At 48.4% G+C, this 16,527-nt stretch overlaps 1 protein-coding gene across 1 annotated transcript in view; it reads right to left on the reverse strand.

Moving 5' to 3' along the window:
- The window catches only part of Prkca (protein kinase C alpha), a 409,387-nt gene that overhangs the window by 14,420 nt on the left and 378,440 nt on the right, over positions 1 to 16,527 (reverse strand). The window contains exon 13 of the mRNA XM_023714070.1: positions 7,152 to 7,232. Coding sequence (XP_023569838.1) covers positions 7,152 to 7,232 — 81 coding nt within the window. The remainder of the gene's footprint in view (positions 1 to 7,151; positions 7,233 to 16,527) is intronic.

The raw sequence follows: 16,527 nt of genomic DNA on the forward strand, positions 1-16,527 counted from the left end.
GACCCTCAGAACTCAGGCAAAGCAGGTGACCTTGGGCCCAGGGACCTGCACTGTGACGTCTGACCCCATGGAGAGCTGCTCCAGGGTCAGCAGTGATGGAAACTGAGCTTCTTGGACCTGTCCTCCAACTTGTCTTCCGGGTAACCACCCTATGGAGGTCCATCACAAACAACATGGGCCTGAGGCCAGGTGCATCCAGACCAGAATTCTGGCTGTTTTTCCTAGCTGGCAGTCCACTGGAAAGGGGCTTGGCTTTTCATTGCACCCCTTTCCATAATGTTTTCAGGGATTTGATTGCGCTGGTGTTTCCAAGGAGGGGAGCCTCCAGGGAAGCGCTCGAGACCCAGCCAGCAGCCAAGCCCGAGTCCAGGACGCCCTGCAAACCTGTGCTCCCACATGTCTTTCATACCAAGGGCACTGATGACCTGTCCTGCTGAAGGGATGCACACAGGACAAAGGGGATTGTGGGAAACTCCTTAATCCCCTTTAGTGTAGCTAACTTTAGCTTAGCATAAAGAAGGCACATTAGGAGTATCCCTGTGTAGAGTCAGACCAACAGCTGGGTGAGGGGGTCATGGATGGGCATCCCAGGCCCAGAGGGAAGATGTCACACCTGCAAAGACCCCTCCCTGCCCTGGTGGAAGCATGTAGGAGGATGAGGAGAGCTAATGGGGGCAGCCTGCTAGTGTGTTGCATGGTGCCTTGTCACAGGGGCCCCCTTGGCAGGTCAGCAGGGTGGTGCTGGCTGCAGAGGGCCAGCTGGGTGAGCAGCAGGCTGTGCAACCTCTGTCATCAGGGGGCAAAACAGGACAGGCCTGGGAAGGGGCAGGGCCGGACCTGGCCAAGAGCTGCTGGGGTGCCCATGCTCCTGTCCCTGCCACCATGGCTTCTCAGCCGATCTTGCCCTGGGCTTCTCCTCAAAACCTCTCCTTGACACCCATACAGTATCTTCTCTTCCATGACAGAGAACCCAGAAGTGGCCAGATTTTGGTTCAGGAGACTTGCAAAACTAGAAGGAACACGGTCTGGGCTCTGCCTTGGGCTGGGAGTGGCACCCCTGGCAAGCACCAAGCATTCCTTGTGTGCATGGAGTGCTCAGAGCACGCGCAGCATCCCCAAGGTAAGAGCAGGGCAGCTCGTGCCTCCCACCTGTCGTTCCACATCTTGCACTTGGGCCCTAGGAGTTCTGGCTAGGATCAGCTACATAATTCGCAGGTCTTAGATCCTTTATTAAAAATATTAAGAATTTTGGGCTGGGGAGATAGATTGGTGGTCTAAGCTCCTGCCTGGCAAGTGCAAGGACCTGGGTTCAATCCCTTGTACTGCATGCCATGCTGGCCACCAAAACTGGGTGTGGTGGCACATGCCTATAATCACAGCATTGGGGAGGCTGAGACAGGAGGATCACTATGAATCTGAGCTGTGTAGTGAGACCCTTCATCAAAAAAATATATTTTAAAAAATATTAAGAATTTCAAGATGGTGGCTAGGGGTATAGCTCAGCAGTGTAAGCACCTGCCTGCCAAGTACAAGGTCTCAAGTTCAATCCCCTGTACCAGAAAAAGAATGTCAGGACGGTGAGCACACCAATGAAGCAATCATGCAGCTGCTCCGAGCTCCGGCCTGCTCGGCGTTGTGCACCCAGGAAGCTGGTGACTGTCATGTATTTACTGAGTGGTGACAAAGGCATCCTTTGCAGATGCTCAAATACAAGCAGCAGGAAGGGGTCTCAGACAATTCCGGTCAAAGTTCTAAGAGAAACTGTCCCCCCAAATGCTCAGGGGACCTTGTAGAGGAAGTCTCCCCGCCTGAAGATGACCAGGTCAAGGGCCCCTGACCCTTCCTCCCCTGTAATAACTGAAGACATGGGGGACGCTGCCGATGTTGGTGGTGGGGGTGGTTGCCTTGGTATAACTCATGTGCCGCACAACGTTAGTGGAGAGTGCTACAAGTCACAAGGGACAGCTAGGGGCCCAAGGTGTCCCAAGTCACAGTGTGGACAGGGTCTGGGCTCGAGTGGATCGGTCAGCTTCCCTCCCATCTGCAGGTCAGATGCTTCTGGAGGAACCTGCCTGGCTGAAGGCGACAATCAGAGAAGGCAGATGAGGGCTGGACGTGAGTGACACAAGGCTCAGGAGGAGGCCGGCTCCTCTCCCGGGCCCAGCAGCCGTCATAATCAAATGCACACTTTTTCCTACTCTGTTTCCTTGGTTGCAAAGATCAAATTTTTTTACTGTAATAAAATACATATAACATAAAGTTTGCCATCTTGGTGACTGGCGAAGCTCTGTGGTGAACACTGGCCCCGCATGCACAGGGCTGGGGTCCACTCCAGGACGCCCCGCCCCGCCCATAATCCTACCCATTCAGGTGCACAGCCCCAAGCCGTCACCACCCCCCATCTCCAGGTCACTGCACCTTTCCAACTGAAACTGCACCCAGGAAACACAAATTCCTCCCTGCCCCTCGCCACTCCCCTTCTGTTTTGTGTGTATGGATCTGAGTACTCTTAAGCGCAGAACCTCATACGGGAGGGATCATAAGTGTGTGTCTTTTGTGACTGGCTCGCTTCACAACGTCGTAACTGTACCTTCAGGTACCAGGGAGGCCACGCCCGGCCCTGCTATGCTAACAAGCAATGCAGAGCATCTCCAAAGGCCACTTCCTTCTTGCTCATGCTACCTGTCTGCTGGGGGCTTTAGAGAGCTCTGCCCACGGTGGCCCGAGCAGGGGGCCCCACGCTGATGGCACAGGCGCCATCACAGTCTACTCAGCAGAGAGGAACAGAGGTCGGGTGCCTGCACCGGCACTAATGACCCTAACGTTCAGAAAAGCTCCCGAGTCCTACTTTAGGTTGAAATGATGTAATACTGCGGGGAAGGAGTCCATGAAACCCACATCCACGTTCTTTTCACCTAAACACAAAATTATTCTCATTTTAAAGTGGATTTGCAGACGTTCTTACATCAGTTTTTAAATATGATGCACAGCTTGGAGACCTTTATTTTTCACTGTTGCAAACTCATTTTTTCTGTCCTTCCTGTGCTCCTCCTCTGAGGGGACTGACGCAGAGGTCAGCAGCATCATGGGCTGACTCGTGTCCACGGGCACATTTACAATTGCCTTCGGCGCTGTATTCTAATAACTAACGCTGCTCTAACGTCTCAGAATTACTTCCTAAGAATAATGTCCCAGGTGTGGGATTATGGTCAGAGGAAGAGAACACGCTGATGCTCTCGCTAAATCTCTCCAGGCCGTCCCCGGAAGCCTTCCCACAGGTAATTACTCCCTCTCTGGCCTGGTGTTGGAGGCAGGTCGGTGGCGACAGGTTACAGTTACGTTCATTTTCACTGCCTGTTGTGACAGCTACTTCACTGGGCAACACTGAGGGAAGGCGTGTTGCCTCGGCGCGGAGTACACGGCCACTTTGGACTGCTTCTCTCCCTACTTGCCCCATTTCCAAAGTTATTTTCTTCATTTCCACAAAGCTGGACGCAGTGTGCCAAGCTGAGGAACCTATTAACAAGTCCTGGGTTGGTGGAGAATTTTCCTCAATGGGCTGCATCTTTCATTCCACCTTAGCACTGTGTCATTTGTGAATTTTAAACAGGCAGTGGAGCAGTGATGGTTCACGTTGTACAAAATGATTCCTAAATCATTTCTTAATAAGCGATGCTTCGCCCTTGCCACACTGATTTGCAGAGCAGCGGCCCTGGGCTGGGGCTGGGAGAGCACCCACACACCATCCAGGCTGCAGATCCAATCACGGAGATAAAGTGCCAGTTACTGATTCGTTGGGAATGAAGACAGAACACAAATAACCCCGGCAGCGAAGGACACAGAGGAGGCCGGTGTGTTCTAATGAATGCTGTGAACACTTGGAACAGCAATACGCCCATTAGAGGGCTGGGCAAGGACTAGCTACGCCCCCAAAGCAATCGCGGTTGTCAAGAGGTGCAGGGACTGAATTAAGACTCGGCCTGTTTATACTTACCTGCCCCCTTGGCTGCCGACAATAAATAATGCAAGAATGGCGTTAAGAAGAAGAACATGGCATTAAGAGAAGAAAACAGCAATAAACTGTTTTTTTCTCCTTAGCTTCAGCCCTGTGTTCAGGATACAAATCCAGGCCACAACCCCACCAGCGACCTCATCATTACTTGTACTTTTCCGTAATGCCTCTAGGCCTTTTGCTGGGTCTCTGCAGATCCTGTGGCTTTGAGAGGCCCTGAGTAGCAGCCCTCAAATCTCTGCCATCCTTTCTGGGATGAGACTCATTTAAACTTGCACTGAGGAGTGAGAGCAAAAGAGAAGGCGCTCTGCATGGTGCAACCCTGCGCTGTGGGTGAGGACTTGAACGGACGCAGGCTGCATCCTGTGCTCACCATCGCTGGCCGGCGTGCAGGGAAGTCACCATTTCAACAGGGCTGATGAAGCTCGCCAGGCTGCATAGAGGGCAGCCCAGTGGGTGGGCCAAGAAGCAGACCGGAAGGATCAGAGCTGTGCTGTGGGGCTGCTGGGTGTGGAGAGCGGGAGCCCAGGCTCTGCAGGGGCCCAGGCAGATTACAGCATCTTCTCTGTAGGCTGAACACCCATCGTGGCAAGGGCCCTGGAGATCCTAGGCAGGCAGGCCTGGGCAGGGGCCTCCTTTCCAGAGCGTGCAGCCTGAGATTTCCCTAGGGCAATGCAGCCCCAGGAAGAAAGGGTGAGGGGAGAGGAGAGGAAGCTGGGCCGGAGGAGGAGGGAGAGCCTCTTCCAGGCTGGTTTCTGCATCGCTAGCCTCCCACTGGCCAAGAGAGAAGCAGCTCCCTCACCAGCCGTAAAGCACACTTGCAAGCGGAGGCTGCTTTCCTGGCCAGCAGCGTCAGGGCCTGGCTTCTGCAAACGTGGCTTAATGAAAGCAGAGGTTGCTTCCTGGGCCCGGGAGGTGAGCGCCCGTGGGATCAAGAAGGGGAACTCGGTTCCTTGGGCCTTCAAAGGGATTAGCACCCAGGGGTCTGGGGATCCAGGGTCAAAGTTTTAAGAGGGGAAATTAACTTCAGGGTAGAAACCTATGTCTCTCTTGTGTTGTCGTACAGACAGCAGCTGGTGTGTAACCTGTTTTTGTCTGTGCACACTGAGGTATCTGAGCTAAGAAGAATCCTTTGAAAAAACCTAAACAAGGCTGGGGAGAGAGCTCAGCGGCATAAGCACCTGCCTGGCAAGCGTAAGGTCCTGAGTGTGATCCTCGGTACCAAAATAAAATAACATGAAAGAAAATACAGTACAATAAAATAAAAAACCCTAAACAAATACACAAACCTCAGAGGTCAATCAAGTTTTAGTATCACTGAAATGCTTTGTTTCTCTGAAAATAAGGAGGGGAAGAGGGGCTGAAGGGAGGGGAGGGGAATGGGGAAAAAAGAGCTAATAGGAAACAGCTAGGTCCTTTGCAAACGGGAAGGGGTCTACACTGAGGTGAAAGGGGGAGTAGGAAGCATGGGGCTGTGTCACAGCCACGCCCAACTCCCCCAGCAAGTGCCACCATTACGTGCAGTGAACGTGTACTAATAAAAAATTTTAAATTAAAAATCACTGAAAAATGATGACTAGATGTAGGCCAGTACTTTAATCTTTTACTATCTAAAATGATATACTAGCGTTGAAGAGAGACAAAATATGACAGAGCTACAGGAGGAGCCATGAGTAGCTTCCCATCTGAATGAAAGCTGATGGCCCTGCCATGACCTTGGGGCTCGCATCACCTACGGATTTATTCCGGGGCACCTCAGCGCACTCCAGACAGTGCACTGTGCCGGGGCCACCCTGCCGGCTCCCCCTGACTTCTACAGCACGGCCACACTCTCCCTCTGGGCTCTGTCCCCGTGGCACCCTCTGCCTGGCCCGCTCCTCCTCCGGCCGTGCAGGCCCACTCATTCCCTCGTTTCCCTTGGTGTTAACTGAATCTTCATGTAAGGCCCATCTGGGCCATCACAGCTGAGATTCCAGCCCTCCCCTGCCACAGTGTCTTCTCTCTGCCTTGCTAGCTTCACTACTGTGCCACGCTTCTAGCCACCTACTGGCTCCCTGCTGAGGGCTGTGGGCCTCGTGTGGGCCGGTGCTCCGCTTGCTCCCTGTCGTCAGCACGTGCACAGGACGCTAGACTGAGCTGACGGATGCAGCAGGTAGGAAAGAGCGGCCTCTCCCCTCTAGAAACAGAACAGACTTTTTTGTGGTCTCTCTCCCTGTCTGTCTCTCACTGTCTGTCTGTGTCAGTCTCTGTCTCTGTCTGTCTGTCTGTCTGTCTGTCTGTCTGTCTGTCTGTCTGTCTGTCTGTCTCTCACTCCCTCCCTCACCATTCTGGAGATGGAATCCAGGGCTTGAGCGTTCCCCTGACCAACATCCACAGCCTCTTCTCCCTTCCCAGTGCTGGGGATCGAACCCAGGCTCACACACACTAGGCAGACACTTCCCTGCCAGCTGACAGTGGGGAGAGCGCTGCTGTTTCGCACCAATGTTTCTATCCGTTCTTTCTTAGTAGGCCCTTGCCTAGGAGGGCAGAGTCTTTAGTACTAGTACTTGAGTTCTGGGAATTACAAGAGCCGATCACAACGATCTATGTATAAAGAGAGCTGTCCGATGACAGATATTAAAGCCACTATATGAGAAAGTATAGCCTCAGGAAAGAATGCACTTGGTTCTCTGGTGAGAAAATTACCCGCAAGTTCAGCCTTGCTGGACTTTGTTGAAAATTACAGTGAATTATCAAGGTCGAGATAGGAGGGGATGGCGAGGAGCTATGAAAATGCTTCCTTAGTACTAGCACCTCGGTAGACATGGGAGGCTTCTGGGGCAATCTTTGCAGACAAACTTGGGGGAGCCACGGCCACGCCCAGCCCTGTGACACTGAAAACATGCTGAAGCTCTTGCCAGCACCAGCATGCGGGGCCTCTGAGTAGCCCGCCAGGCTGCACTGCTCACACCCTGGGCTACAACCTTCCCCTCGGCATTGGCATGACCTGAGGCACTAGCCCACACACCTGTGCTGGATACACCCCACGCTCACAGGGAATTTCTTCCACTTTTCCCTCAGCTCTGGCCAATGGCACCGTGAGCTCCTGCTGTCACTGCCCAACAGCAGCATGCAAATGTGAAAGGTAGTGAGACGTTACCTGTCCAGCTAGCATCTCATACAGCAGGACGCCGTAGGCCCACCAGTCCACAGACTTTCCGTACGGCTGGTAAGCAATTATCTGCATTAAACAAAACAAAACAAAACATTGATTATACTTAGTGGTGAATCAAGTAGATACATGAACACTCAATACAAACGTGGTGGTAAAAAGATTTATCTCTGAGTTCTACTGAAGAAAGAAGGCCAGTCAAAGCTGTAAAACAGAACTGATGCCCATGCCCAAGTCCTGCTTCTAGACTTTTCTCCTACATCGACTTGAGATTCCACAGCACTGTCTGAAGAAAGACTAAATTGTCTTCCTTGTTGAGAAAGACTTGGACACTGAGGGACAAAACAAAACAAAACAAGACAAGACAATCCCAAAAAACATTAGAGGTCGTTAGGAGGTCAGGTCTGATAATAAAGTGATTCAGGCTTTAGGACTGAGTTCTGCTAAGAGTGACAAGGATGACGATGTAGGAGAACATGAAGAAGACAAAGATGAGGGATGAGGGGAGAAGGAGGGGGAAAGGAGAAGAAAGCGAAGAGGAGGAGGAATGACTGAAGTCTAAATTCTATTTTGTTGCGTTGCATATAGAGATACAACCGTGTCCATCAAGTCTGTTGAATAACTCAAGTTTTAAAATATTTTGAGAGGTATACAGTGCAATATCTTGGCCTTGTTTGATTCAAAACAGCAAACATTCTTGAGGCAATTGGGACAAACTCAGATACAGTGTACATAGTAGCTGATCTATTGAGGAACTTGTTAATTTTGTTTAGGTGACATGACAGTGTTAGTGACTAGTACTAGTGACTAGTTAAAATGTCCTTTTCAATTAGAGATGCATGATTTTTTTTTTTTTTTTTTTTACCAGGGATTGAACTCAGGCCCTTTCGCTTGCCAGGGAAGCGCTAATTCCACTGAGCCATCTCCCTGGCCCAAGATGCATGAATTTTTGGGTGAAATGTATGAGAGAGTGTATTTTTGGGTGGGATGACATAGTCTTCAATTTTTCATATATTTCAGTAAAAGAGGTGAGTATGTGTGTGGGAGAGTAGCAGATATCATGAGTTGGCAAAATGCAGATAGCTCTCGAAGCTGGGAGACGGCTCCTGGGGGAGCTCGCTCTCTATTTCCTTTACCTCTGTGACTCTCAGAATCAGCAGTCACTCTCCAGCCTTTCCATGTGCAGAGAGTGAGACTGATTTGAATTGCAAAGTGTGGCACTGCTTTTTAGGAGTCTGTCTTCCTGCCTCGCGGACAGGCTGTGTATCTAATGCACAGAATCCAGACGCAGGTACAGAGCCCCAGGACTTGGGGTGAAGCTGAACTAACAGGTAAGCAGCATAACCACGCTGCCCTTAACATGATTTTGACTTTGAAATGTTCTATTTTTTAATGGTCCAGAATGTCTATGTAAATGTTCTCAGACAGAAGAAAACTTTCTGCATATCTGCTCAGCCCATTTCCTCAATGGATCATGAATATTCTCCCATCTAGAATGGGGACTGCAAGCCCCGACAGTTTTCCTGTGGGTGGGCACCACCAGGAGGCACACATGCTCAGATCTGGCAGTTCTGTAGCTCATTTCCCTAACGAGGAAACCACTACTCCCGGAAACTACAAGGGATCCTTAATTTCTTTTGCTACATTTGTTCTTTTCTGAAAACTCAAAAAATAGATGTGCACACAACTCACCAAAATTAGTCTTCAATCTGTTACTTGGGGATGATACACATCACTCTAGTTGTCAGACAAGAAATTATTGAATCAAAGGAGCTACATATTTTTAAACCTGTGGTACAATGGCAGACTCTCCTCCCAAGATGGTCAAGCTGGATTTATGTCACTACTTGATGTCAGCTTCATATGCTTCAATACTATGTAATTTTTTTTTGTGCATTTGTTACAGGGTCTACAGGGACTACAGGGTCTTATCATGCAGATTGGACTCATAGTGTTCCTCCCATTTTCATCCTCCCAAGCGCTGGGATTACAGGTGTGCACCACCATTCCCAGTCTAATACTAGGTAAATTTTTAAAAATATTATTATTAGTTATTTTAAATTCCACAACCTACCAAGCCTTATTAAAGAGATTAAAAGGGGGCAGGATAAACAAAAACCGAAGTAAATCTGCTTATAGTCTTACCACTTAGAAACAGTAATATTGGCATATAAATGCTTTATATCTTTTTTCTAAGTGCAGCACATGTACATACATACCTTTTAAAAACTTATATTATTCCAACTTACTGCTCTGTGGTCATGATGTTTATTTAATAACAGTTCCTGAGGACCCCTACAAAACCTTTGCCTTAGCTCCAGAAGATACATTCTTACAAGTAGAATTCTTGGGTCAACGTAATTGTTTTGACTCTAGAACCTCTAGAAGATACCACCAGATCCCTGAAGAGCGGCAGCGCACGTGCCCTCGCCCCGTGCCGAGGGCGCCCACACCGTCCAACCCAGCCTCACGCACACTGGGCATCTCCACGCTTTCCCACACGTGCCAGCTGGACGACTGAAATTGGGATTTTGATGATCTTTTTTACTTGCCTTTTATTCACATTTTCTCATGGGAATTAGTTATCATAATTTTTGCCCAATTTTCTATCATCTTTTCCTTCTTTCAGAGAATATGAGGTGCTGAGGGTATAATGGAGTCAAAAAAGGTCTCCATCCTCATCATGATTGTGTAGATACTTGCTTTTTTTAAAAAAAAAACTAATTGAGGATTTTTTTTTTGGGGGGGCTGGCTCAGCCCACCCTGGGGGTGGGGGTGGGGCTGGCGCAGCATGTGGTGCCTGGGATTGAACCGTGGTCCCTGCACACTTGCCTAAGCAGGCGCTTTAGACCACTGAGCTATCTCGCTGGCACAAGAGTTCTTTATATCTTGACACTAGACCTCTTGTGAATTTTATGTAGTTTTCCTAACTCATCATTTCTTGTGTTTCATTATAGTTTTTTGACATTCATAAATAAAAATTTCTTTTTTTTTGCTCCGAATGCTTTCAGGGCATGATTGGCTGGCTTGAGTTGTGGGGATCGAACCACAGCAACCTGAGCCTGACAGCTTGGTTGAAGCAGCCACTTAAAGAACTGAGCTAAGGGGCAGGCCCCCTAAAAATTTCTTAATAGAAAAACCTAACAGGTGTTGAAATTCCTTTCCTCAACTTAATTTCTTCTAATTCTTTTTATAGGTTCACTTTTTGTATTGAGTACTTTATTCTATCTAAAGTTTATTTTGGAGTGTGACAAGACTAAAGTTTTTCCCTGGACTCTAACTTTTTATTGTAACATAATTTAATGGATTATTTACCTTTTCTTAAAATGTTTGAAAAATCATTCCGTCCCCTACTAAGTGCTCTGCTCAGGCCTCTCTTTCCTAGGCGATCTCCCACGGACCACCTGGAGATACCAAGGAAGACCCTCCCCGAGTCCACACACGAAGCTGTTGCCCGCTTCACAAGCCCACAGGATCTTGCGTGTCTTTATCAGACCTCCTGGGACTGTCACAAACATGGGGCTACTTGCCGAAAGGCTCTACCCTGCAGATGAAAACGCTGATCTGTGTTCTTCCTCACTGTTCCAGCATCTAGCAAATGCTGAGCATAAACATGGTTCCAAATAATGTCACGTTCCAAATATCAAAGCAGGGCTTGATTGACATTGTTTCCTGTGATTTTTTTTTTTTTTTAATAATCCTTGGAGTAGATGCTCTATTTTGCAAATGAAAAAATGGCGGCAAGACAGAAAGAAGCTGTTCAAGGTCAGTTTGGTCAGTATGTGGCAGAGCAAGAGCCCGACCTGAAGGCTTCTTATCCTGGAATCTGCTCCTTACAGCTGCTCTGGAGTCAGGCTGGGAGCGCCAACACCCTGCTGAGAGTATTTTGCTATGGATGGAAGCAGGGGGCCCAGTGACGCAGGGGGCCCAGTGACACAGGGGGCCCAGTGACGCAGGGGGCCCAGTGACACAGGGGGCCCAGTGACGCAGGGGGCCCAGCGACACCAGGCAGTGCCGAGCCTGTGCATCAGACTATGTCTTCTCCACCCAAGTCTTTCCCAGAGTTAGAAACACTTCAGTGCCACTTCTGGTTTAATCAGAAAGAAGGTACGAAGTGGAGGACACCATCGTGTCTTTGTATAAAACAGGTGGACAGGCAGGAAGCTCGGCAGAGCTAGGCTGGCGCCAACTGCAGTCACCGGGCAATTTGGCTTTTGTTTTGCTTGTTTTGTTCGCAGAACAGAAAACAAAGCGTGACTATACTGCATAAACACAGAATGACTACATAATTTCCCAGTTGCTCAGATTAAAAAATTCAAGGAAGCTTAGCATCAGGAGAAGGCTTTAAATGGAGGTTTTTCTGCTCTACAATTCCATTTATAAACACTGTATCATATTGTTATATTGGAGACATTGCCAAACCGTGTTTATAAAATATTTGTTTAATGCATAATGAATAAGTAGCTGGATGGGTGAATGAACTGACAAATGAACTTAGATATATGGGGACCTGTTTCTTATTGTTCCATCTATTGCTACAAGAGAGTTCCTATTTCCTTCATCTGCACGGCAGATGCTATGCGCACCAGAAATGTGTAAGTCTGAGTGGAAACCCAAGCTGCTCTCAGGCATGGAGGCATACCACTCACGCGACACCCTGCTCATCCAGACAGACCAGAGCAGTGACGGCGAACCTTCTAGAGCTTTCACTGATACAAGAAGCCTCCTGTGGCTTGTGTGCCATAGGTTCACCATGACTGGACAAAGTGGTAATTAAAAGTAACTATAAATAGACTTTTTTCTTGGAGACTGTATGAAGCTCTACACACATAAAAAGCTACTGCATAGTTCTGGACAAATGAATCTTAGTGGGAAATCTGTAAGTCACCAAACTTGAACATGTTTTGAAAAGACCTGAATCAGTCCTCTCTGCTTTAAAACATCAAGGACTCAGAGTCTTGGTTTAGGGCTGTTTTCTAGAATAATATTCTAAGAGCATGTGACACGTCTCCATAAACATACTTCTTGTCTCACACACATTGTGCCCATCAATACAGCCTTTATGGAGCTGCTTCTAATGTATAAAACCAAAGACACACTTGTAATGCCAGGAGGGAGACGTGGCTTTCCTTAAGCAAACACTTGAAGGGAAGAAGGGGAGTCTACACTGGAGGGTCACTCGCTGAGCAGCTACTGTATGCAAGATGCTCTACACACACCTCGTTTTACAAGGCAGAAATTATTATTATTATTTCTCTTCAACAGAAAAGACAACTGAAGTCTATACAGTTAAAAAAGCTTATCAATGAACAATGGTGAATGTAGGCTTTTTTTCTTCCATTCCTGGGGATTGAATATGGGGTCTTCATGGAACTCCATCCTCAGACCTTATTTATTTTTTAAATTTTGAGACAAGGTCTAAGTTGCTGGGTTGCCCAGCTGGGCTCGATTTTGCAATCTTCCCAGTTCAGCTCTCTGAGCACTGAGATTACAGGCGTGCCCCCAGTCACCTGGCTGCATATTTGTTTGAAAGATACAATTTTATGGCTTTCAAATACATTCATGTTTGGGGATTCAAATATATTCCTACTTGGGATTGATATAATATGAATCAAAAGGGCTTGGAGATCAGTGTACAGAGATTTGGAATCTCCGGTTGCTGCAAGCAAGTACATTTCAACAGCACCTGAATAAGCTTCGTCTTCATCACCACACAGGGCCAGCCTGTGCAGCCGGCGCTGCTTAGTGTTCCAGGGGTTTGTTCCTTGCACAGGCAGAGCCTGGAGCACCCGGCTCCCACCAGGCAGAGCAGCATGGGAGCTGAGCAAGGAGGCTACTTACCTCCTTCTTCCCTCCCTCCCATTCTAGATCATGCAAATCTCTCAGCAGTCTCACAACAGCACTTCTCTGCTTGGGCAGTAGACAATCATGGCTGAGCTTGGAAAACACACGGCAAGAGTATAGAGGCCCTGAATCCAGCAGCCTGACTCTGATTTGCACTTAATTTTCTATTCCTATGTCATTAAAGTCCTATGACACCTGCTAATGCTACATTCTTCTTTCTCCAAGACGCAGGGAAGCAGAAGGCTGGCGCCAACGGCTGCTTCTCTTGAGTGATTCCATCTGTCAGCCCCACCAAGCTGGTCTGCTCAGCCAGTGGACTGAGCCCCAAAGCCACTCTGAACCTTGCAGGGCCCTTCTAGTAACAGGCCAGTGCTTAGGATTTAGCTCAAGCATTTCTTCTAGAAGTTCATAATCTGTCGCCTTCGGCTTTCACAGCAGAGGAAACTAGAGGTTCCAAAGATCCGAGTTATGGGTACAGGGGCAGCCTTGCCAGTGCAAATTTCCTTTCACAACAGATGCATCTTTCCTTTGGTGGGCAGATTAGTCTATTCTGAATAAATATGTTTAATATACTTGAGACCCTTGTGCAAAAAGGAAGCTGTGTTAGAGAAGATAAATGTTCAGACATGCATGATTTAGGGTTTGGTCATATGTCCCTTTTGAGTTGGCCAGAGTCACGCTGTCCAATGCACTAACCATTAGCCTTATGCAACTGAGTATTTCAAATGTCACTAGTCCAAACTGAGATGTACCTTAGGCATAAGATTAAGACGAAAAGACTTTGAAGACTTGTACAAAAATGAAAACTAGGCCATTGATAATTTTTTATTTTGGATATACTGGGTTAAATTTTTTTTTTTTTTTTTTTTGGTGGAACTAGGGATTGAACTCAGGCCCTTGTGCTTACCAAGGAAGCGCTTATTCCACTGAGCCATCTCCCCGGCCCCCAGTTAAATTTTTTAAAAAATGTATTTGGTACAGGGTCTTGCTACATAGCTCAGACTCTTAGTGATCCTCCTGTTTTCAGCCTTTCCAGCACTGGGATTACAGATGTTGGCCACCATACCCAGTCTCAGTGGCCAGCTCAGTGCAACCAGGGGCAGGGCTGGTGAGGCACATGGTGACAGAGATCGAGCTCTGGTCCCTTGTGCTTGCCTAAGTAGGCGCTTAGTCTACTAAGCTTAAATAAAATTGAACAAATAAAATTTTCACTTGTCTCTTCTTTAATTTCCTAAGAACATGGCCACTAAATGCAGTTTCAGCCTGCATTTTATTTTTACTGGCCAGTGCTGGTTTGAGTTCCACCAGTTCCCATGACACCCTCTGGTTTGTTGGTTCTCACTGGCCTGAGGGGCCAGTTTTGGGTCGAGACTAGGTCCAGACATCACAGGTTGGGTGATGAGACTTTCTCGGGGCTGTCCCCAGGAGGGACAGGCACAGGTGTCTCTGGGCCCCGGGGGCCCGTGGCTCGCAGCCGAGCCTGGACTGCATGCGGTCCTGAGGCCCTGGGCCAGGGCTGCCGTGGCCATTTGCCTTTCCTTCAACAGGGCAGCTCACAAAGGGAGAGGCCGAGTTGGCAGGAAGGGCTGCAGCTGGCCGATTTCCCTGCAGCACATGGGAGGCTAAGCTTTGGCTCCAAATCAGACCCCCAACAGGGCCACTGCCATTCAGTTTTACTGCTATTTGTCATTATGACCATAATTACTGCATTTATATGGGCCAACTGCTTGGAGATGTCAGGGTGTTACAGATGGCTGCCTGTGTTATCAAAATGAGACCTGAATGAGCGTTCTTCCAGGCCAGGCGCAGGGCCAGGGTGTGAAAGGGCCCAGGGGGCAGTGCTGCATGCCCTACGAGGCCACAGGCCACGGCCACCAGAAGCCTATAACTCAAGGCCATTCCACCTTTCACCTCCGGCAGGGGTATATACTTGAAGGCCTCCCAGCAGGATGAGGCTTCAAATACCTTCTGATTCAGACAGAGGGAATTTTTTTATAATTTATTTTTAAAATATATTTTTAAAAATTAATTTTAATGGGAAAGAAATAGCAATGGGACTGTTTCAAAACAGGTTAGTAGGACAGTTACAATAATTAATACATTGCATATTGTTGTCTTTGTAGTAGTTATTCATAGTACAAGATGCAGACATGATATCTTGTCTAAACACTATTAGTACAAATCTTTTGGTCTCATTGAACTAAGAGAAAGTAGCTGTAAATCTATCCTAATATATATATATATATACTTTTTCACTACAAAATGGTACTTCACATGCTCCCCCCCTTTTTTTTTAGTTTTGTCAGAGACGGGTGTTCCACCGCCATTCAAATATTGTAGGTGTGTGAATTCAGGGAATGTGGATTGAGCACTGCAGGCCTTTAGATGCTGTTGGTAGTAATAACAACATCTGTGAGAACACCACCGTCAGAGGTATTCACAAATTCATTTAGCTTTTTATAAATCCATTTCAAAGAGACTTGAACCCTGGAGTCCAGCAAGCTCTGGCAGTCACACTGCTCACCATTTTTCTGTACTAGAGGTCTGAACTCCGTGTGTCTCCCCGGAGACCCGTGGTGCAGCCGCTGGCCCGGTCAAGGTGAGGGATCAAGGCAGCCGGGACGCCTGTCACTGGGAGCTCTGAATCTGAAGGCACTGTCTTTCAGGTGTCCCTGAGACACAAATATGGAGGACAGTGGCCCTCTGGGTCCCTTCTGTGCAGCAGAACTGGACCCTGCTTATCATTACTCATGAACCCTCCAAGCCAACGCTTAACCATCGGACCACAAGGGGCACTTTCTGAGCTACCATTACAAAACAATGGCCTTGATGCCTGAAACATCCTCAAGTCCTTTCATTCTCAGGGACAGAGTATTCCTACTTCTTTTCAAAAATAAAAACATGACAAAGACTATAGCTGTTTTAAAACATCCTACATTCCCAAGGATAGAACACAGGACACAGGAAGCATTCCTTATACACACAGCCAAAATCACTGTGTGATATATCCAGAGAGCAGCTCTTGGAAAGAAAGAAGATGGGGTGAGCATCTCACCAATGCTCTGCGTGGACGACTGGGGCGCTGAGCGCAGAAGCTTCTCCTCTGCTGGTACCTGTGGGGGCCACAGCTGCAGGGCCATGCAGCACCTGGGGCCTTCTGCCATATCACAGGTGCTCTGCATGGACAGCTGGGGCTCTGAGCACAGTACCTTCTCTCCTGCTGGTTCCTGTGGGGGCCACAGCTGCAGGGCCATGCAGCACCTGGGGCCTTCTGCCATATCACAGGTGCTCTGCGTGGACAGCTGGGGCTCTGAGCACAGTACCCTCTCTCCTGCTGGTTCTTATGGGGGCCACAGCTGCAGGGCCATGCAGCACCTGGGGCCTTCTGCCATATCACAGGTGCTCTGCGTGGACAGCTGGGGCTCTGAGCGCAGTTCCTTCTCCTCTGCTGGTTCCTGTGGGGCCACAGCTGCAGGGCCATGCAGCACCTGGGGCCTTCTGCCATATCACAGGTGCTCTG

Source organism: Octodon degus, unplaced genomic scaffold, assembly GCF_000260255.1.
Source record: "Octodon degus isolate 3935 unplaced genomic scaffold, OctDeg1.0 scaffold00033, whole genome shotgun sequence".
Lineage (NCBI taxonomy): Eukaryota > Metazoa > Chordata > Mammalia > Rodentia > Octodontidae > Octodon > Octodon degus.